This window comes from Myotis yumanensis, unplaced genomic scaffold (genome assembly GCF_028538775.1).
Source record: "Myotis yumanensis isolate MYYU_CA2020_CCGP unplaced genomic scaffold, mMyoYum1.0.hap1 SCAF_16, whole genome shotgun sequence".
Classification (NCBI taxonomy): Eukaryota; Metazoa; Chordata; class Mammalia; order Chiroptera; family Vespertilionidae; genus Myotis; species Myotis yumanensis.
This window is the reverse complement of record NW_027223767.1, coordinates 53,328,703-53,349,815: the sequence shown is the minus strand read 5'-3', so window position 1 is coordinate 53,349,815 and position 21,113 is coordinate 53,328,703. Positions and strand designations below refer to the sequence as shown.

The 21,113-nt window shown below is 54.2% G+C and overlaps 1 protein-coding gene across 1 annotated transcript; it reads left to right on the top strand.

The window, feature by feature from the left end:
• The first annotated feature begins 160 nt into the window (after positions 1 to 160).
• Positions 161 to 18,202, top strand: RAB40B (RAB40B, member RAS oncogene family). Its single transcript, XM_070392888.1, has 6 exons — positions 161 to 401; positions 13,569 to 13,629; positions 14,723 to 14,783; positions 15,500 to 15,577; positions 16,285 to 16,507; positions 17,407 to 18,202. The coding sequence occupies exons 1-6, from the start codon at positions 239 to 241 to the stop codon at positions 17,682 to 17,684; spliced, it is 864 nt and encodes a 287-aa protein (XP_070248989.1). The 5' UTR covers positions 161 to 238; the 3' UTR covers positions 17,685 to 18,202.
• Positions 18,203 to 21,113: the final 2,911 nt, after the last annotated feature.

Sequence of the window (21,113 nt, the reverse complement as noted above, 5' to 3'; positions counted from 1 at the left end):
TTGGCTGCGGCTGTGGTGGGCGTCGGTCTGGAGGCGGAGACCGCAGCAAGATGGACGGGAAATATAGCCAATGAGCGCGCGCAGCTACCTTAGCAACTACGGCCAGCCAATGGCGGGGCGGGGCGGGGCCGCACACTGTCAGGCGGTGGGGGCACGGAGCCCAGCGTTCCGCCGACTGCGGGTTTGCGCGGCGCCTGTGTGCCCCGCCACCTCCTCTGCGCCGTCCCGCGGGCCGGGCATGGGCGCGGGCGCCGGCACCATGAGCGTCCTGGGCAGCCCGGTCCGCGCCTACGACTTTCTGCTCAAGTTCCTGCTGGTGGGCGACAGCGACGTGGGCAAGGGCGAGATCCTGGCGAGCCTGCAGGACGGCGCGGCCGAGTCCCCCTACGGCCACCCGGCGGGTGAGCGCGGGGCGGGGAAGAGCGGGGCCGGGAGAGTGCCAGGCGGGCGGGAGTCTGGGGGGAAGCGCCAGGAGGGCAGCGGGGGAGCGGGGCCGGGGATGGGGGAGGACTTGGGCCGGGCCGGGAGGGAGCGCACCGAGGGTCGGGGAGGAGCGGAGCTGGGTGCGGGGAGCGTGGGGCTCGGGACCGGCCTGTCTCTGCCTGGATCGGGCCCACACTTCGCGGGCGGCTCCGGCAGCACCCCCGTCCCGCACGTGGGGGACCCAGGCGGCTCGCGGGGGGCCGGGGGCGGACGCAGATGCGCATCTTCCGTCCTCCCGTCCGGAGGGAGCGAGTGGCTGGGCAGGCCGCGGGAGGTCCTCCCGACCTGGGGGTGACTGCGAGGCGGAGGAGGGCGTGGGGATTTGGAGGGCCCCCCACAGGGAGGCCCACGTGCGCGCGACGCATTTGGAAAGAATGCGTGGGGTGTGGAGACGGGAGCGGATTCGAGCGTGGGATCCAAGTGGAGCGGGCTCAGGCTTCCAGGTGGCTGCTCTGCGCGTGGGTCGGATGGAAGAGGAGCGAGAGAAGAGCGAGAGGCCTGGTCAGGGCGCTTCTGCAGGGTTCCCAGCGTGACCGGAGGGCTCCTGGTCCAGGTGGACAGGTCTGGGAGGGCAAGGAACCTAAGTGACCCTGGAGAGTGCGGCCCTGGGCAGAGAAAGTGCAAGGGAGTGGGTTCCGGGTCGAGGGGAGGCCCGTGGTCCCAGAGCTCCAGGACAAGGGGTTTCCCCAAGGTTTGAGGTTTGACAGCCGCAACCCCAAGAGGGGGTGGTCATTAGGAGGGAAAGAAGGGCAGGGGGGAGGAGAGGGAAGTGCGGTGGGCAGACACTGGAGCCAGGAGACTGGAGGGTCAGGGTCTTTGCCCATCGTGAGCGGCTGTGCAGTGCAGACTGAGCGGTCGCGGAAGGAAACCTGTCCTTGGTCACCTTTGAGCATCCTCTCAGGGTGCGAACCACACCTGAGCACAGACCCTGCGGCTCTGCCTCTCACTCTTGTGCTCTGGGCTTGCGGTCTGGTTCTCGGGGCGCAGGAGAGGGAGCCCAGGGAGTGGAGTCTTTTCTTTGTTAATGTGAAGATCTATTTGGCTTTAATAAGAGATCCATGAACTGGGCAGCATCCCATCTAGCAACTGGCAGGGTGCTGCCAGGGTGGAGGCTTGATGCTGACGCCAGCCTGGGTGTGCTCCGACCTCCCCAGGTGGGATAGAATGGAGAACAGTGCAAAGGCGTTTGCACAGCGTGGGGCGACAGGGGGGAGGGGGGGGCGGGAGGCTCACCAGGAGATAAACAGGATCTGAGGCGGGAAGAGGGATAGCATTTGCCTCTGCTTCAGTAGAGAGAGCAGGGCATCCCTGAAGGGCAGCCGACGTGGTAGGACCCTGGATGGGCTCCTGGGGGTCAGGGGAGGTAAAGAGGGACAGCTGGGCCCTGCCCGCGTGGCTCAGTGGTTGGGCATCGACCTATGAACCTGATCTCGGTTTGATTCCCTGTCAGGCTCTGGTTGTGGGCTTGATCCCCAGTGTGGGGTGTGCAGGAGGCAGCCGATCCATGATTCTCTCTCATCATCGATGTTTCTATCTCTCTCTCCCACTCCCTTCCTCTCTAAAATCAATAAAAATATTTATTAAAAAAGAGTGGGCAGGAGGGAGCATTGGGCTCCTGAGCAAGGGAATAACAGAACACACGGTCATCTTAGGGAGAGTGGCCGGGGAGGAGGGTGTGGAGACAGAGCCGGGGGAGTTGGAGACGATGGGCATGAGCTGATGAGGAGAACTGGACTCATCCTCAAATTGCAATGGACAGAGAATCACCTGGAGGTCCCACGCAGATTCCGATAGATTCTAGAACAGTGTTGTCCGAGATGATGCCATTAGCTACACGGGGCTTTTTAAATTTAAAGTAGTTAAGCCCTCGCCGGTTTGGCTCTGTGGATAGAGCATGGGCCTAGGGACTGAAGGGCATATGCTTGGGTTGTGGGCTTGATCCCCAGTAGGAGGCATGCAGGAGGCAGCCAATCCATGATTCTCTCTCATCATTGATGTTTCTATCTCTCTCTCCCTCTCTGAAATCAATACAGATATAAATAAATAAATGTAAAGTAGTTAAAATGGAATGCAATCGAAAGTTTGCATCAGCCACATTTCCAGGGCTCAGCAGTGACAGCACACGGGTGGCCGAGGTCTGCTGGACTGGGCAGCCCCGAGTTGAAGCTCCAGGAGGGCAGAGGCGGTTGCTCCACAGCTGGGCCCTCAGGGCTCCGCGGTTGAATGGAGGTGGAGGTGAAGGAATAAGACATTCAACAGCTAAGGCGTGGCGCTCTCACAGCTGTGTGTGTTTGAGGGACCGAGCTGTGGGGTGCTTTGAATTGTACAGTCGGTGAGTGATGTGGGGCAAACATGAGCTCCTGATGGGTCTGAACAAGGGCTGGACTAAGCTTCTGGTGCATTCCTTTCTTTTTGTTAGGTGACCGACCAGGACTTCTAAAAACAGGGCTTTCTTCCAAGTTTATTCCTTGTCATAGATGTGCCCCTCGTGAGTTTTTGATTTATTGAAAGATTCTTCTAGGATTAAGAAAAGAGATGATGAAAAATTGTGAAAAGTAGGAATCTTTTTTCTTGAAGACAGGTTTTACTTCAAAACCATGGGTGCTTCTAACATTCAAAGGCCAAGGCATTTTCAGCTTCACATCTCCGTTCCCCTCCGCCCACCCCACACCTGGGTTTTGTAGCCTGGGCTGTGGTTTTCACATTGCTAGGTTTATAACACTCACTTGTGTTGTTGCTACAATGACCATAATTGCTCGGTAATAATTCACCAGGCACGGACCAGTGCTCACCACCAGTCCTGTTTCCATCTGTGTCAGTGGGTTCTTTACTTTGCTATCCCTCTAATGAGCTAGATTTCTTTTCCCGTCATTTTTCAGGGAGGGCTCGTGAGTATTTCCTGAACATTTTCACGTTTGAGAATGTCTAGTCCATTGTCTTTATCTTTGAATGATAGCTTGGCTGGGTATAATATTCTTAGGTTATATCTTTTTCCCCTCAACACTTTGTGACTATTGTCCCGCTACCTCCTTGGCATTGGATGTGCTGAGGTGAAGCCTGAGGTCGGCTGATTTCCCCCCATGTGGGCGATTTGCCTTTTCTTCCTGAATTTCTGAAGAATTCTTTCTGTTGTTTCATAGTCTGTTAGTTTAACTAGACCACGTCTCAGAGATGAATAATTGGTATTGAACTTCTAGTATGCTCTGTACTCTTTGAATTTTGCAGAATCCTTTTTCAGTTTCAGAGAAATTTATTTAAATGTCCCTAAAACATCTTCTGGTACATTTGTTGGTGTTTTTACTTGAGGGGCACCAATTGTACCAGGTGTACCTGTTAATAATGCGGAATTTTTTTTCAATAGATGGAGTTACACACATGTTGATATATATGCGATTTGATAGTATGCTATTTTGTTGTATAGACAACAAGCTTCAAAACTTCATGTCAAATTTTCTGAAGGTGTTAACATCATAGATATTTTTACACTTAAAAATGTCAAATTTCATGTCAAAAAAAGAGCATTTGCGGGAAGTTTTAATTCATTACTTTATTTTAAAGAAAATTGTTGATGAAAGTTATCGTATACTTTGGGAAGCTTATGGTGAACATGCTCCATCTCAAGACACTTGTGAACGCTGGTTTAAACGCTTTAAAAGTGATGATTTCTATGTGAAAGACAAAGTACATCCAGGTCCACCGAAAAAGTTAAAGACCAACAATTACAAGCATTATTGGATGAAGATGTGTGTCAAACTCAAAAATAACTTGCGGAAAGATTAAACGTTGCTCAACAAACAATTTCCGACCGTTTACAAGCAATGGGAAAAATTTTAAAGGAAGGAAAATGGATGCCACATCAACTGAACAAAAGACAAATGGAAAACCGAAAAGTCATCAGTAAAATGTTGCTTCAACGGCACGAAAGAAAGTCTTTTTTGCATCGAATTGTGACTGGCGATGAAAGTGGATTTATTTTGAGAATCCCAAACACACAAAATCATGGGTTGATCCAGGTCAACCATCAACATCGACTGCAAGGCCAAATCGCTTTGGAAAGAAGACAATGCTCTGCGTTTGGTGGAATCAGGAAGGCGTGGTGTATTATGAGCTTCTAAAACCAGGTGAAACTGTTAATACTGATCGCTACCGACAACAAATAATCTATTTGAACCACTCTTTGATCATAAAACGACCAGAATGGGCCAGAAGACACGGCAAAGTAATTTTGCTTCATGATGACACACCATCACACACTTCAAAACCAGTTAAAGACACGTTAAAAGATCTTGCCTGGGAAGTATTAACCCACTCGCCGGATTCACCAGACCTTGCTCCTTCAGATGACCGCTTGTTCCGATCGATGGCACGCACACTTTCTGAGCAGCACTTCAAAAACGTACGAAGAAGTAGAAAATTGGGTCTCTGAATGGTCTGCCTCAAAACAAGAAAAGTTCTATTGGGACGGTATCCACAAATTACCTGAAAGATGGGGAAATGTGTAGCTAGCGATGGACATTACTTTGAATAAAGCACTTTTGATGTTACTCTTGAAATTATCGTGTTTTCTTTGGATTACAAAATCCATATTATTAACTGGTTAATAGTTAATTCACACTATTAACCAGTTAATAATAAATCCGCATTTTAACCTGTTAATAGTAATCCGTATCATTAACTAGTTAAGAGTTAATCTGCACTATTAACTGGTTAATAGTTCATCTGCATTATTGACCGTAATGATGCAGATTTTGTAATAAAAAAAAAGAGGATAATTTCAAGAGAAACATCAAAAGTGCATTATTCAGCCCTGACTGGTTTGGCTCAGTGGGTAGAGCGTCAGCCTGCGGACTGAAGGGTCCCGGGTTCGATTCCAGTCAAGGACATGTACCTTGGTTGCGTGCACATCCCCAGTTGGAGGCATGCAGGAGGCAGCTGATCGATGTTTCTAACTCTCTATCCCTCTCCCTTCCTCTCTCTAAAAAAAAATCAATAAAATATATATTTTTAAAAAGTGCATTATTCAAAGTAATGTCCATCGCTAGCTACACATTTCCCCCATCTTTCAGGTAATTTGTGGATACCGTCCCAATAGAATTTTTCTTGTTTTGTGGCAAGCCATTCAGAGACCCAATTTTCCACGTTTTCGTACGTTTTGAAGTGCTGCTCAGAAAGTGCGTGTGCCGTCTATCAGAACAAGTGGTCATCTGAAGGAGCAATACAACAACATAGCATACATATCAAATCACATATATATCAACATATGTGTCACTCCATCTATCGAAAAAAATCCACATTATTAACCAGTACACCTAGTGTTAGTTTCCTATTGCTGCTGGGCAATTTCTCACCAACTTAGTGGCTTAAAACAACACAATTTTATTAACTCACAATCCTAGCGGTCAGGAACCAACACAGCCTCGCTGGGCTAACGTCAGGTGTGGGCAGCGCTGGGGGGTGTCTGTTCCCTGCCTTTTCCAGCTTCTGGAATCAGCCTGCATTCCTTGTCTTACGGCCCCTTCTTCTCCTTCAACGCCAGCAATGCTGGTTGAGTCTTTCTCAGTTCACATCACTCTGACACTGACTCTGCCTCCATCTTCACTTTTTAAAACTCTGACACGAAATGCTGCTACCTCTTGCCTCTCAAATTTCCCCCCCTAGCATGAGCCTCTGTTTTCTCTCACTGCTTTCTCCTGGCTGTTTCTTCAGCTTCTTTTCCCAGCAGGAAAATCCCATCTTTCTTTCTCAGTTTCTATAATAATATCTCCCCCTTATTGATAGTGCAGAAGAATCATCTCCTGAGACAGGTTACATTCCTAGGCCCAGAGAGGGTGAGTAACTCCCTCAAGATCACACAGCATACGTGTAAGAGCCCAGTGGGACAGGGTGGCAGGCTCTGGGCCCTACTCCTGATCACACCCCCGGTGGCCCCTCTGGTTCAGAAAAGGCTCAGAGAGGTGGCTTTTTCCCCTTGAGGAGCATTGAAACGTCTCTCCTTAAAGTGATCTCGGTTTCAGATTCTTGTCCTTTCTCTTTGCCTTTGACAAACCTCCACCCTCCCCGCTGCCTCTGCGATGCTGCAGACAGTGGTGCATTTGCCAGTTTTATGGCTATGCTGTCGGTTTCCCTTGGCAACCACTTGAAGATTTAAAGCACGATTTTTCAAGTCATCACTTCAAGTTTGACCTGAGAGTTGCATCATATCTTACCCTCTTCTTTGCGGTGTAATTCCTTGAGGAAGAGATGGTAGATGGCTTTCTACTCTCCACCCCAACAGGACCACGTGTGAACACACAGTACATTTGTAATGCATTTGGGTTTTTTAAAATTAAGTCATACATACGTCTATGTATTTGAAAATAATAATATTGCATTTGTATCAGCTTTTCTCTTTAGATGCCTTTCATGTTTCTCTTTCAAAGTCTCTCTCCCCACCGTCCTGTGGGGTCTCCTCCCTGCAGGGTGACCACCCCTTTAGTCTGACCCTTAATCCCTGCAGCCCCCAACCCAGGACAAACCTGATTTCAGGTGATGGGCAGGGGGAGGCCCAGAACTGGTGGCCCCGGTTTCTCCAGGGAAGAGGTCAGCCCCTGGGCTGGACGCCCACCCACCAAGCTCTGTGTCCTCTGTTGCTGGCACCGGGCACCGGGCACCGCGGTGGCTGCTGAGTGGACATGGCTGAGCAGGCACAGCGGGTGGTTCTACCGTCTACACCTGCTCACCCCTCACCAGCCCTGGCTGTTCAGGTGGAGAGAAGCAGCAGGGGGTCATCACCCAGAGCACCTGTGGGCTGTGGACCACTTCCGTTTCTTGGCAGAGTGGGAACCTTTGTTTGGAACTCTCTCCCCAGGCTTCGTCAGCTTCACTGGCTGCAAAGAGTGAATTGTGTAGAAGCAAAAACTGGGAAGAACGGCAGTACCCCAGGGGCCGTGTCTCAGTAGGTGAGCATTGCCCCATGAACCAGGGAGTCCCAGTTCAGTTCTCGGTTCAGGGCACATGCCCTGGCTGCAGGCTTGATCCCCAGTGCGGGGCGTGCAGGAGGCAGCCGATCAGTGATTCTCTCTCTCCCTCTCCTTCCCTCTCTGAAATAAATAGAAATCTATCTTTAAAAAAACCAGAGATTTAGATGGTGTCAGATCCACAAACAAACCATGCCCCAGGTGGTCCTGTTGTGACAGCTCCCACATCAGCTTCATCCTGGGAGTGGGCTCCGCTCAGCTGGCCTGGCCCCTTCCTGGAGACCTGACCAAATTCTCGCCGGACCCAGAGCACCCTCCTCCCTCCTGTCCAGGAGCAAGGGCACTGGTCCACCCACACGTCGCTGCGGGAGCTTCGATGTCTCCGAAGCTGGTCCCACGGTCTGCAGCGCCGACGGAAATGCCACCAGCGTCTCAGTCTTGGTCAGCCGCTGGGCCCTGTATGGCCTGTGTGCCCTTGGTGCCCGAGACGCTACACTTTGGGGCTTTTGAAGCGGGTCAGTGCCCCTGTGTTTGTAAACCGTCACCTCTTCCCGGCCAGGGGTGCCGTGCGCCCCACTTTAGGGACCTGGCGGTAAGTCGGCCGTCGCCGTCCTCTGAGCCACCTCCTCCTCTGCCAGCAACTCCTTTCCCGGGGCCCGACTGTGCCTTGCAGTTTGGTGGTTTCTCCCAGTGGTTCTGCGTTTGCTTCATCTTGTGAAGTGAGAATGTGGCACCAGGGGGGCTGGGTTGGCACCGGGGGGGCTGGGTTGGCACCAGGGGCCGCAGGCTGACCAGCCGAAGTTAGGCACACACGCGACAGTGGGAGAGATTCTTAATTTAAGATGTTTTATTGATTTCAGAGAGGAAGGGGGAGGGAGTGAGAGAGAGAAACATCCATGATGAGAGAGAACAACGGATCAGCTGCCTCCTGCACGCCCCACACTGGGAATCCAGCCCGCAACCTGGGCATGTGTCCTGACTGGGAATCAAACTGTGGCCTCCTGGTTCATAGGTCGACACTCTACCACTGAGCCACACCAGCTGGGCTAGAAATATACTTTATGCTTAGATATAATATACTTTACACATGTAATATACATGCATATATTTGTTTTGTTTTTATTCTTTGATTAAAGGCAAGAATTTTTTGATGGGTTTGTCACTGAAGAAGCAGGTTGTTTTGTCATCTTTAGTTCTGTTGATCTGGACAGAACGTGCAGCTGCTTCTGTGGTCCTTCAGACGGCATTGTTTGTGTGTCACCGTGCTTCCCTTTCACAAACTGTGATCACGATCACGCCGTGTCTGAGCATTGGGCCTCGCGGCGTGCGTTTCCTTACGTGGACTTGGTTCCAGGCCTTGATCTGTCTCGAACGTACCTCACAGCTTAGAGTCCAGTATCCAGCCCAGTTGGGGTCCGGCAGCCCTGCAGACGCGGGGCCTTCGAGATGGGGGACTCACGTGACTCGTGCTCTGAGACGCGCGGGTGGGAGTGACAGGCTGACCTGCTTCTGGAGCCTGACGGGAGGGAGCCGGTCAGGGGGGGCGGCTGTGCTGTGCCGAGGCTCAGGGGCTGCGTCACTGCCCAGCAGCTCCGGCCCTGAGACTCTGTGCCTGGCTTCTAGATCTTTCCACGGATGCCCTGGTTTCCGGCCTGGAACCACGGCGAAGGGTGATCTCTTGGGAGACGTCCCATAGCTGCTGGCGGAGTACCGTACAGGCCTGACCCGGGACCCCTCGCGCCGACAGTGAGCTCAGGCCACTCCGGGCTCCAGCCTCTCGCAGCTAATAATTAATGGATCCCCCTCCCCCAGACGTGACTCAGCCGAGTCTGCTCATGGATTTGAATCATACGGTGACTCGTGACAGGACTGGCATTCTGTTTGATTAAAAATAAAAGCAAGAGCTAGTTTACAGAGGTAGTCATAAATGCAGCCAGGTCGTGAGGAGAGGGAGGCACCGATGAGAAAAACCAGGCGGAGAAACAAGCAGGGAACACACTCTCCTTTGCAGAAAGGAGACGGCAGAGTCTGCACAGAGCAGGGTAGCTGCTCCAGGAGCGGGTTCCCATATGATGGACGCGTCAAATCCCTGTCCTGTCCCAGTCCCCCGAGGGATCGGGGCGGGGGGGGGGGTGGGGGGGGGGCGGGCGCTGGGCTGGGCTGAAGCTCCCAGCCTAGCCCGGGCCCCTTCCTCCAGCCCCTCCACCTGTTGCCCTTCCCATCCCCAAAGCCAGGCAGAGTCCGTTTCTGGGCAGGACATATGTACATGTATATTTTTTAGGTCAAATTTACATGATAGAAAAGAACCATTTTAAAGGGAACGGTTCAGTGGCAGTACACTCAGTCTCAGTGAATCCCCACTCTCTAATTCCGGAACATTCCCCTCGTCCCGTCCCAGGGAACCGCCAGTCGTGCATCTGATATTCCAGTTCAGCATAAGATACGTTCCTCAGCCCGGCCCGTGTGCTCAGTGGTTGAGCGGCGGCCCATGTCCCGAGAGGTCACCAGTTCCATCCTGGCCAGGGAGCGTGGAGGAGGCGGCCCGTCGATGATTCTCTCACCTGTGTTTCTCTCTCTCTCTCTCTCTCTCTCTCTCAAATCAATAGAAACATGTAAGTAAAAAAGATACATTTCTCAAAAGTCAGGTTCTCAAAGACAGATATGTCCGTAAATGGCATTTAACCCACATTTACACCGTAATCAAACCCTCTTCGGTGTGGTGCCCTGTGGCTGCTGCCTCGCTAAAATAGAAGCGAGCAGGTGGTGGAGGAATGGAAATAGATGCCTAAATTATTTATTCTTCCTGCAGAGCTAAAAGCGCATTGACCGGCTGGGCATTTGGGGTTTCCTTTTTTTATTTTATTTTATTTTTAAAGGAGGCTAAAATTATCTCTCTTCTTGTCTCTTATTCTGACTCACTCAAACATTCTGACAGGCTTTGTTCTGGAAGCTTTCGTGTATTTTTATTTTATTTCTGATGGACAGAGTTCTTGGTGAATGAGTTGAGGACCGCAGATGTGAGTTATATTTTTTGATCCTGGCACTGACACGACGCCTTTCAAAAATGCCAGCTCCTGCCGGCCGCTGCCGCTTAGGAGTCAGCGTCGTCCCACGCACAGAGGGCCGAGGGTTTGATTTGTGACCAAGGGCGCATACCCGGGTAGACTGAAGACACCTCAGACACCCACAGACTCAAAAGCTACCTTCTACGCACCCTTCTCGGGGAAACCACAGAGGGAATAAGCCAAGAGGGGAGACATGGGATCCAGGAGAGAAGGGAGGGCCAGGGGAAGCAGGACAGACAGCAGGACAGACGCTCTGCCGAGATGCCCAGGAAGGTTGGGCGTGCTGAGAGGAGGCTTAGAGGTAAATGCAGAGGACACTGAGCAGATAAACGGCTGTTTTTAACTCCCGTGAAAACAAAAGTCTGCGCATGAAGGAAAATTAAAACACAGCATCCCACGTGGTTCAGCTGTGGGTAGCGTTTACTTGGCCATATTGATGTAAAATCGAATATCGATCTGGCTAGAGTTGCAACATAATTGTACTGTGTGTGAGAGTGAGAGAGGCAGAGACGGAGAGAGACAGAAGCAGAGACGGCGACAGAGTTAGAGATGAGGCAGGTGGCGTGGCAGGAAAGTGAACGCATTTTCCCCTTCAGGATGGGCAGGCAGTCAATGTCTAAAACGGAAAGTCAGGAAGTTGGAGTATAAGCATGTTGCTTACAGACTCGGAGACACAGAGCTTGGAATGGGGGGCACACAGGTGGGTGCAGACGGGGGCGGGGGTTGGGGCCTGCCGCCTCCCATACTGAGTCCCAGAACCAGTTGATGCTGGAGGCCCTGTGTATCCACGACGTTGATGAAAAGAAAACCCAAATATAGGTTTAGAAACGCAGAGGTGCCCAAAAAGACCCCCAGCAGTGAATTTTTATATTTACGAAAGGTTTTTTAAAAAAGCTTTTGGGACCTAAAAAAGTAAGTACCCGAGGGCACTTTCTAAACCAAAGAAGTGCAGGACAAAAATGAGCCACCACGAAAAATAGCCAAAGCAAAAATTTAAAAAACGAACCATCTCTGCAGGCCCTGGAGGGTGAGGGTCCCCCCTGCCTGTCCGGACGCAGGAACCCACAGCCACGTTACCCCCAGACTCAAAAGCAGATTCCCAAGTGCATCCAGTGCTTCCTGTCGACAGAGGGAAATCCCCAGCATTCCGAAGGGAAGCGGAACGTTTCCCAAAATATATGTTCTAGCGACTTCATAGTTAACGGGCTAAATGTGAAATTAATGTTCTATTCATGCATATGTACATATAGATCCTATTTACGTGTTCTATGCAGTCATATATTCTATTTAGTGTGCGTGTGCGCATGTGCGTGCGTGTGCGTGTGTGTGTGTGTGTGTGTGTGTGTGTGTGTGTGTGTATCTCTCACTGCACATGCCCCGGGGCTGGGGGGAAGGCCTTGGTAATCAGTTGCTCCAAAGAGTAATTTCACAGAGTCTGAAGCCACTGAGCTAAACTTTCTGCAAAATCTATGCTCAGCCCCAGCAACCTGGGTGCCGTGCCCTGGAATGGGGAGCTGAGCCTGTTGTCACCCCCACAAAGCACGTCGGCTTACCCTCAACCTGCTTTACAGACAGGAGACGTTAGCCCTGGCTGGTGTGGCTCCGTGGTTGAGTGTCGCCCGTACACTGGAGGGTGGCTTCCAGGTCAAGGGCACATACCTGGGGGAGGTAACCAATCGGTGTGTTTCTCTCTCCTCTCTCTCTCTCTCTCTCTTTCTTCCTCCCTCCCTCCCTCCCTCCGTCTTTCCCTCTCCCACCCCCTTCCACTCTAAAATCAGTGGATAAATAGCCTAGGGTGAGGATTAACAACAACTGAAAAGACAGGAGACTTTATGAACCGGACATTCTTTTTCTGGTAGCTCTTTGGGTGTGGGTGCGGAGGGTGGGGGCGGGGTGGGGGGAGTCTAACATTCTAGATCTTTCCAGGGAGCACAGGTCAAGCCCTTGAAAATGACCGGGTCTCTCCTATTGCAGTCTGGGGCAGGATCCCTCCAGGGCCAGGCCCTCTCTCCCTCTCCAGCTGCCTCCCTTCGGCACTCACCCCCAGACACGCAATTCTAAGGCAGCAGCTTTATTTGTGCAAACATTCAAAGTGGGAGAGTCTTCGCAGCTGGCTCCTCAGGGTGTGAGTGCTTTGGGGACGGGTGCTGGGCCCATCAGCGAGGCAAGGCCAGCACCAGAAAGCCTCTGCGCTTGCTGAGCAGCGGGTCCTGTTTGGGGAAGGGCTCTCCTTGCTCCCTCGGCGCCCACCAGGGCGTGTTCTCGTCCACAGATGCGGAGACTCCTCTGTGCGCACAGGAGGTTCTCAACGAGCAGGAACGGGGCTTCTGGCTGAATGGGGAGGAAGAGTTCTTCTCGGAAATGATTATTGTGGGGTTTTCCTTCTGATCTTAGAAGAAATACATGCTCATTGAAGAAAACATGCTCTTGAAAACAGAGAAAGTTTCTTTTTTAAGTAAAAACTATCCAAATTCTGCAACCCAGAGACTTCCATGCACACACACACACACACACACACCTGTGCTTGCAGAGCTGTGATAGTGTTTCCTATCTGATTTCACATTCTCCATAGTTTTTTAAAAAATATATTTCTTTATTGATTTCAGAGAGGAAGGGAGAAAGAGAGAGAGCTAGAAACATCAATGATGAGAGAGAATCATTGATCGGCTGCCTCCTGCACACCCTCTACTGAGGATCGAGCCCGAAACCCCGGCATGTGCCCTTGACCCGGATCGAACCTGGGACCCTTCAGTCCCCAGGCTGACGCTGTATCCACTGAGCCAAGCCGGCCAGGGCTCCGTAGTTTTACTTTACATCCTCAGTGTGATCATTTGAGGGAAACCATCTCAGTCTTTTAGCCCCTTGGGTGAGAGGAGGGGGCGCGGGTGGGCAGGGGGTGCGGGGGAGAGGGCCGAACCATCCGGGGAGACCCACCAGCATCTGCACGGAGAGAGGGTGAGTCCTGTCTCCCCAGCGTGAGAGTGAGGCCCCACGCCCTGTGGTGGAGGGTAACTGTGGGGACGCTGCAGCCAGCTCCCCTGAAGCCGCCCACCCTCCTCCACAGGCATCGACTACAAGACCACCACCATCCTGCTGGACGGCCGGCGGGTGAAGCTGCAGCTCTGGTGAGTCTGGCGCCCGCCTGGACCTGAGCAGGCCCGGCCCTCAGCGCTCGGCCTGCACCTGGGGAAGGTCCTCTCCCCTCCCGCCCGGCCCAGGGCTCTGAAGGAGGGGCTGACCCCTTGTCTGGGCCCGAAGCTTTGACCCTGGTCCAGGGGAGGGGAGCCCTGGGCCTTGCGGGCCCTGCTGTCTGCCAGGAATCTGTGGCCCAAACCTCCCCGGGGCTCAGAAGGCCTCATAGCAGCGGCTCCAAGTTTTCTTCTGAATGTCCCCCACCTTACCGCCATCAAACAGGCCCTCGGCTCCCAGTCCTGTTTCTGGTTTGAGTGGTCCCTCCACGCCCCCCCATGGCTCCAGGGGACCCTGGAGTCATCCTGGACACCCACGCGGGAGCCCCCCACCCCCGGCAGGGCACAGGCGGCCAGGGGAACTGTCTACATGTTATGGCCGTTCTGGCCGAGGCAGGAACCATGATGGCCCTGCAGGCCCCAGGGCAGAGCTGGCGTCGGTCCCTCAGGGTCGCTCTCCTTGCCCACAGACCTTCTAGCAGCCCCGCCTGCGGGCAAGGCCTGAGCGCCTGAGGCTCCGCTGGGGCTGATGGGGGTTCTGATGATTGGCTGCTCCCAGCCTCTGGCCTCTCAGAGCCCGGCCCTGCTCCCCTGAGTCTGGGGGAAGGTCACCTGTGGGTCCGACTTTATATGATTGACTCAGAGTTAGTGGAAGCCAAGGGATCCTGCCAAATCCTTTGGCCTACACCCCCCCACCCCCCCATGAGACTCACATCCCTCACAACACAGCTTTATCTCCAGATTCCGCGTCATTTCAGAAGCTTACATCAGATTTATTTAAATGTCAGAATTAGGGTGTTGAAACCTGTCACTAATTTTTCTAGTTTGACTTACAGAATGACAACTAGAAAAGAGCATAAGCCCAGGACATTCCGATGTCCAGGTCCCTCCAGGGGACGAGGTGACCGTTCGCTGGGGTCTCGGACGTTCAGTGGTGTGGTCACCGGCTGATGAGGGTCCCAAGTTCGGTGCCGCCTGGTCAGGAAGCAGCAGCAATGCCTCACCTGTCCCCAACACCTTTTCCTTCCAGGGACACGTCCGGGCAGGGGAGATTCTGTACCATCTTCCGCTCCTACTCGCGGGGCGCACAGGTAACCCCCTGAGTGGCAGGTCGCGCTGACATGTGGGATGCTCTTTCATGTTGAGCTCTCTGTGTACACTGAGGCCTGAGTCTGTGGAGGGTTTGGTGGCTCACAAGCCTTTGTCGGCGCCAGGGCTGTACGTGTGCACGTGCGTGTGTGCATTGTTCTATGCATGTGTGTGTTCATGCACATGTGTGAGGCTGTCTATACATGCACAGGCGTATTCCTGTTGCATACCTGTGTTTGCATGCATGTGTGTTGTTGTACATATGTGTGCTGGTACACACACTGCATGCAGGAGAGCTGTGTGTGTGTACACATGCATGCCTGTACATGTGCACGCCTGTGTTGGTGTAAATGTCCCTGTGTGTGCATGGCTGTGCATGTGCATGTGTGTGCACCTGTGTTAATGGTCCTGTGTGTGTCTGTCCTCCTGAGTGGGTGAGGCCCAGGCCCCCCACACCTGTGTCCCTGGAGCAGCTTGTGGACGTGGGGAATTGCGTTCTAGTCCCCAGCCCACCTGATGTTTGAGGGCTCAGCAATGAGCTTGTGAAATAGAGGAAATAATCACATAACTGCTACATCTGATGGGTAAATCCAGACAAGCCTGTGTCAGAACAAGCATGATGGGAGTGGCTGTTGTGAGTCTGTTAGTGTGTGGCCCTCACGCGGCCGCGCAGCCCGGAGCTGTGCCTGCGGTGAGGTCAGCCGGCGCCTCTCCCCAGGGGGTGATCCTGGTCTATGACATCGCGAACCGCTGGTCCTTCGACGGCATCCACCGCTGGATTAAGGAGATCGATGAGGTGTGCCTCCCCGTGGGCGCGAGGGTGTCGGGCTGGGGACGGGGCGTGTGGGCCAGGGCACCAGGCTTCAGCCCCAGGGAGGACGTGTCACCTCCCAGCACAGGAGCCGCCCTGATGCAAGAACCGGCAAGCTCCGGAGCCTGGGCCCTGCACGTGGTCTGGTGGGTTCACGGGCAGCGACCGGGCTGCTGCCTGCTGGCACCCTGACCAGCCCTCTGCCCCTGGGGACATGGAGTGGCGGGGCCACACCCGCTGTCTTAGTTTCCTGCTGCTGCTCTAACAGACCTTAAACCAGGTGGCTTAGAGCTGCACATTTGTTTTCTCACATTTGGAAGCCAGAAGTCCAAGAGGAAGGTGTGGGCAGGGCCGCTCCCTCCTAAAGCCCAGGAGGAGGCTCCTGTCTGTCTCTTCCCACTTCTGTGGCTGCCGGCAGCCCGGGCGCTCCTGGGCCTGGAGAGGCATCCCTGTCTCCACCCTGTGGTCACCAGCCGTCTTCCCCGTGTCCTCTCCTCTCACAAGGACACCGGTGATTGGGTTCAGGGCTCACCCCAACGACCTCATCTCTACTAATCACATCCTCACACGTTCTGAAGTTCTGGGTCCGTCTAAACTGGGAGGCACGCCATCTAGTACCCGGCACACCTACAGTGCCAACAGCAAAAGCTCGCACAAGTACCCACTTCCCTTGCCTTCCCTTCGCCCTCTAGCACGCTCCCGGGGTCCCTAAGATCCTGGTGGGAAACCGCCTGCACCTGGCCTTCAAGCGCCAGGTCCCCACGGAGCAGGCCCAGGCCTACGCGGAGCGCCTGGGCGTCACCTTCTTCGAGGTCAGCCCTCTGTGCAACTTCAACATCACCGAGTCCTTCACGGAGCTGGCCAGGATCGTGCTGCTGCGGCACGGGATGGACCGGCTCTGGCGGCCGAGCAAGGGTAGGCGCTGAGCTGTCCCACAGGCCCGGGCGCTGTTCGCCCTCCCAGGGCCTGCCTCGGGCCGCCATTTCCATTCCCAGGGCACAACTGTGCTGACTTAGAGGGAAATCATGGTTACAGCTCTATCGTGGCCGCACGGGAGGCTGCTGAAATCTGTACGTAGGCAGAGGCGGACGCATTTATCATAAGGTGGCCGCAGGCGTCCACAGGGGGTCGTGCCTGTCTGTGAAGGGGGACCCCCTAGGGCAGCACTGTGGCTTCCACGTGACCTTCGACCTTCGTGCAGATGGCTTCCTGCAGATAAGTAATGAGAAGAGCTTATCACATTAGGAATAATTCCCTTTCCACTTTGTTTATAAAGAGAGGAACTTGAGAAATAGAAGTGCGTAGGCTTTTAAAAATATATATATTTTTTTATTGATTTCAGACAGGAAGGGAGAGGGAGAGAGGGATAGAAACATCAGTGATGAGAGAGGATCATTGATGAGCTGCCTCCTGCACACCCCACACTGGGGATCGAGCCCACAACACGGGTATGTGCCCTGACCGGGGATCAAACCATGACCTCCTGCTCAACCACTGAGCCACACCAGCTAGGCAAGGGTCTTTTTAATAGAATGTAACCGGCAGTGGGATGTATATTAAAATTCCTGAGGAGACCTCCTGGGACATCATCCCTCCCCCTCACCTCTCAGACCTGAGGGAGAGATGGTGGCCTCACGGGTTTTGGGGGACAAACTGAGTTTAGGTGACGAAAGCAGATGGCTCCCTCCGAGTCCTGCCAGAGGCGGCACATGGGCACACGGGGAGCGTCCACCCCAGGTCCTGGGAAAGGTGGTGGGTCGGTGGGCCGGGCTGCCCTGAGGACCGCCTGAGCGTGGCTTCTCTTCCTTCCCAAGTGCTCAGCCTGCAGGACCTGTGCTGCCGGGCGGTGGTGTCCTGCACCCCCGTGCACCTGGTGGACAAGCTCCCGCTCCCCCTGGCCTTGCGAAGCCGCCTCAAGTCCTTCTCCATGGCCAACGGCCTGAACGCCAGGATGATGCACGGCCGCTCCTACTCCGTCACCGTCACCGCCAGCTCCGCGCACAAGAGGAGCAGCCTCCGCAAAGGCAAGGCCGCCCGGCCGCCCCAGAGCCCCCCCCAGCGCTGCGCCAGGAGCAGCTGCAAAGTCTCCTAGGAGGCGGAGCGGGCGCACACCGCAGACTCCGGGGGGCTCCAGCCGTCCCACGGGAGCCGGGGGGCCACGCCAGGGCCGAGAAGCACCGGCCAGCCCTCACGGCGACCACGCCGCTCCGAGCAACAAGGACCCACGCCACGGTTTGACGTTGGTGTTTCCACGTGGATGTGCATGAAGCTCTTGTGTTAGACGTGTGTTCATAAAGGGGAGATGGGAACTCTGCTTGCCTCTTACTGCCCTGCAGTTCGAATGTCATTGATGCCACAGTCGCGGTGCAGACGTTTCCCTAGCACAGCTGCTCTGGTGAGAATGGTGATGTGCGTGTCTGCGTGTCAGTCCAGGGGACCCCGGCAGCGACGCCAGGGAACGTAGAGTCGACGCGAGGAGAGAGGCCTTTTTGTAAACCTCCTTCTTAACTAATTTATAAACGCTGCGGACGCATCTGGGAGTATGGAAAGCTGATCGTAACGCTTCTGTACAAAATGGGTTTGATAAAGTTTTTGCTATGTTATTTACTACGTTTTGGGATTAATAAGTGATTTATATGCACATTTTCTCTGTCAATCTACATTTTTTTTGTATAAAATGTTCCACAGGTTATGAAGCAGAGAAAAGAAAATGCCAAAGATACCTCTGGTTGTGTCGAACCCAGAGCAGCTACAGCAGAGTTGGGTGGGCAAGGCGCCCATCGGAGAGCGTCTCGGGCGGGAAAAGGCGGGCAGGGGCGCGGGAGGACGCAGTAGCAGGTTAGCAGGTTTGCCTGCTCTCTCGTCGCCGGGTCTGACTGTGTATTTACAGCCCTTCACTTCCTTGCTGCACCGCCTGGTTCAGGCGCCAGTTCCCGGCGTCCGTGCAGGTATGTGGCGTTGGCAACAGGGCTCCGCTCCTGAACTGCGACATCTACTGAAAAAGATTCCTTTTCCTGAAAAGAAATGTAGAGGCAGAAAGAGGGGAGCACAGTTGGCCTTGAACAATGTGGGGTTGGGGCGCCGACTCCCACGCAGGTGAAATCCATGTGTAACCACAGGGGGCCCTCTGCATGTGCGACCCTCCAACGACACCGCTTGACCTCCCCGGGCCCCTTGGACGCGGCCTGTGATCCGGCGGTTCCAGCCGTGTTCTTCAAGGGCCTCGGGGGACGGAGGGCGCCGTCTGGTAAGACGCCGGGAGGTGCCCTTCCGATTACCGTGACACAAGAACGCGGCCGACGTTGCAAAGGGCCTCTCGTTCCTGGCAGGACCTGTGAGCTGTGGCCCTGCAGCAGCCGGAGGTTAGAAGGAAGGATTAGAAAAATAACACGAGTTGAGATGTCCTCCGTTTCTATAAACGGTTGATAGAGTTTTAGAAATTCAAGGAGCCCTAGAACTGGGGGCAACCTTTACTCAGAGATGGTGAAACGGAGGCCCAGAGAGGAGAAACGAGATGGGCGGGGGAGGTCGGAAGCCAGCCGTGACGAGGACCGTGTCCACAGGGGAGCAGGCAAGTGGACAGCAGCAGGTCAACCCTGAGGGAGCCGCTGGCCTGGGAGGACACGCCGCTGGGCATTGGACGGAGAGAGGGAAGGGCTGCCACGCTGGCCGGGAAGCTGGGGCGGCTGAGGTGGGGCCACTCCTCCCTTCGTTTGCAGCCAGGAGAGGCCAGGAGGGGTCCAACGGAATGAAAACTCCTCAGCACCTCCTCTCCCCTTTGAAGACCCCACAGGGGAGCGAAGGTGCGGGGCCCACGGATGGTGGCGGCTCCGGGGATGGGTCCCCTGGCCCTGAGGTTAAACGGGGACAAAGTCTTCTTCCCCTTCCACTTCCTTGTTGTTTTCCGATCGAAGGACCCTCAGGATGACACCTGTGTCCTAGAAGGACGATGACAAGTTCCTGTGGCCTCTGCGACAGGAGCTCTCTCGGAGCGCACGGTTCCAAGGCCTCAGCCCTCTGCAGGTTAGGCTCCAGGTGGCCGCCAGGAGATGAAAGAGGCAGCAGCCCTCCCTCACCCCCGACCCTCACCCCCCACTCCCACGCCTGGATTTCAGACACTGGCCTCCTGAGTTGTGAGAGGACAGAGATCTGTGTGGCAATTCCCTACGGCAGCCCCAGGACACTCACATAGCACGGAAATAGGTGACGTCCCGGGAGGAAGTGTCTCACAACCCAAGGGGCACCTGGGTGAAACAGCAGGAGCCCCGACACAGGATGAACGACGTGGAAGTGTGCGTGTTTCAGTGGCGAATATGCAGAACATGTAATTGAGATGCAAACTGAACCTCGAAGCAAACTGTGCCCCAGCCTTGTCCTTTGTCCTTCTCGCCCACGGCCCTGCGGCTGGCAAAACCCACCCAGACCGTACGCATGCGCCGAGTCCCGTCCCAGGTGTGTGTGATTCTCTTCTCAAGCGTGGAGATTCAAACGTGTGCGCACACTGATGTCCTCACTGCCCCGTGAAAACACCCGCCACGCGGAGTCAGCTCCTAGACCAGGAGCTCACGCACTGAGGCATCTTCCGGGCAAACATTGAATCTGTGGGGGAGTCAGTCACAGGCTTGGTGATGTTTGTTTTGCCAAAAAGACGGAGGTAGAGATGCTTCCGTTTGCTGGAGGACGGCTTCGTCAAAGTGAATGTGAGGAGAAACGGAAGCTGCGTGTGTTGGGGGGAACTGGGCAGAGGGGCCTCAGCCCCTTCCAGGCAAGGGCGGCAGGGGTCCCTGGGTCACTCTTCACCAGGGGTCCTCAAACTATGGCCCGCGGGCCACATGCAGCCCGCCGAAAACATTTATCCGGCCCGCCGGGTGTTTTTGCCGCCGTTGTGTGCATAGGAATTTGTTCATAGTTTTTTTTTTAAACTATAGTCCGGCCCTCCAACAGTCTGAGGGACAGTGAACTGGCCCCCTGTTTAAAAAGTTTGAGGACCCCTGCTATTCACAATGTGCATGTTCTTGGCACTTCCCTTCCCCCAGTCCTAGCCTCCACTGGGGTGTTCTCAGGATGCTGAGCTTTTTAAATACATTTTTATTGATTTCAGAGAGGAAGGGAGAGAGAGATAGAAACATCCATGATGAGACTCATTGATCGGCTGCCTCCTGCACTCCCCACACTGGGGTTTGAGCCCGCAACCAGGGCATACGGCCTGACTGGGAATCGAACCGTGACCTCCCAGTTCATAGGTCGACGCTCAACCACTGAGCCACGCCAGCCGGCCCGTGCCTTCTTTCTTTAGAGCTTTGGATTCTCATACACTTCGCTTCTCTAAAATGCTGGTCACAGTTTTGGCTTTTGATACAGCTGCCCCTCCCCTGCCTCAGTGTAGAACTCGAGAGCAGGCTGCCGCTTCTTCTCTCTACTTTCATGGGTGCTGGCTGCTCCGCTGCCGACTCCACTGCCCTGGCCTCGCACACAGTATCTTTCACCCTGTTTTCCTTTTCACTCTTGAAGAGCCCCATCA

What these genes read in the sequence shown, in the direction of transcription:
- RAB40B (XM_070392888.1), top strand. Translation starts at nt 239, where the DNA reads ATGGGCGCGGGCGCCGGCACCATGAGCGTCCTGGGCAGCCCGGTCCGC. An exon ending in CCCCTACGGCCACCCGGCGG is followed by an intron (nt 402 to 13,568) that starts GTGAGCGCGGGG and finishes CCTCCTCCACAG; the next exon opens with GCATCGACTACAAGACCACC. An exon ending in CCTACTCGCGGGGCGCACAG is followed by an intron (nt 14,784 to 15,499) that starts GTAACCCCCTGA and finishes GCCTCTCCCCAG; the next exon opens with GGGGTGATCCTGGTCTATGA.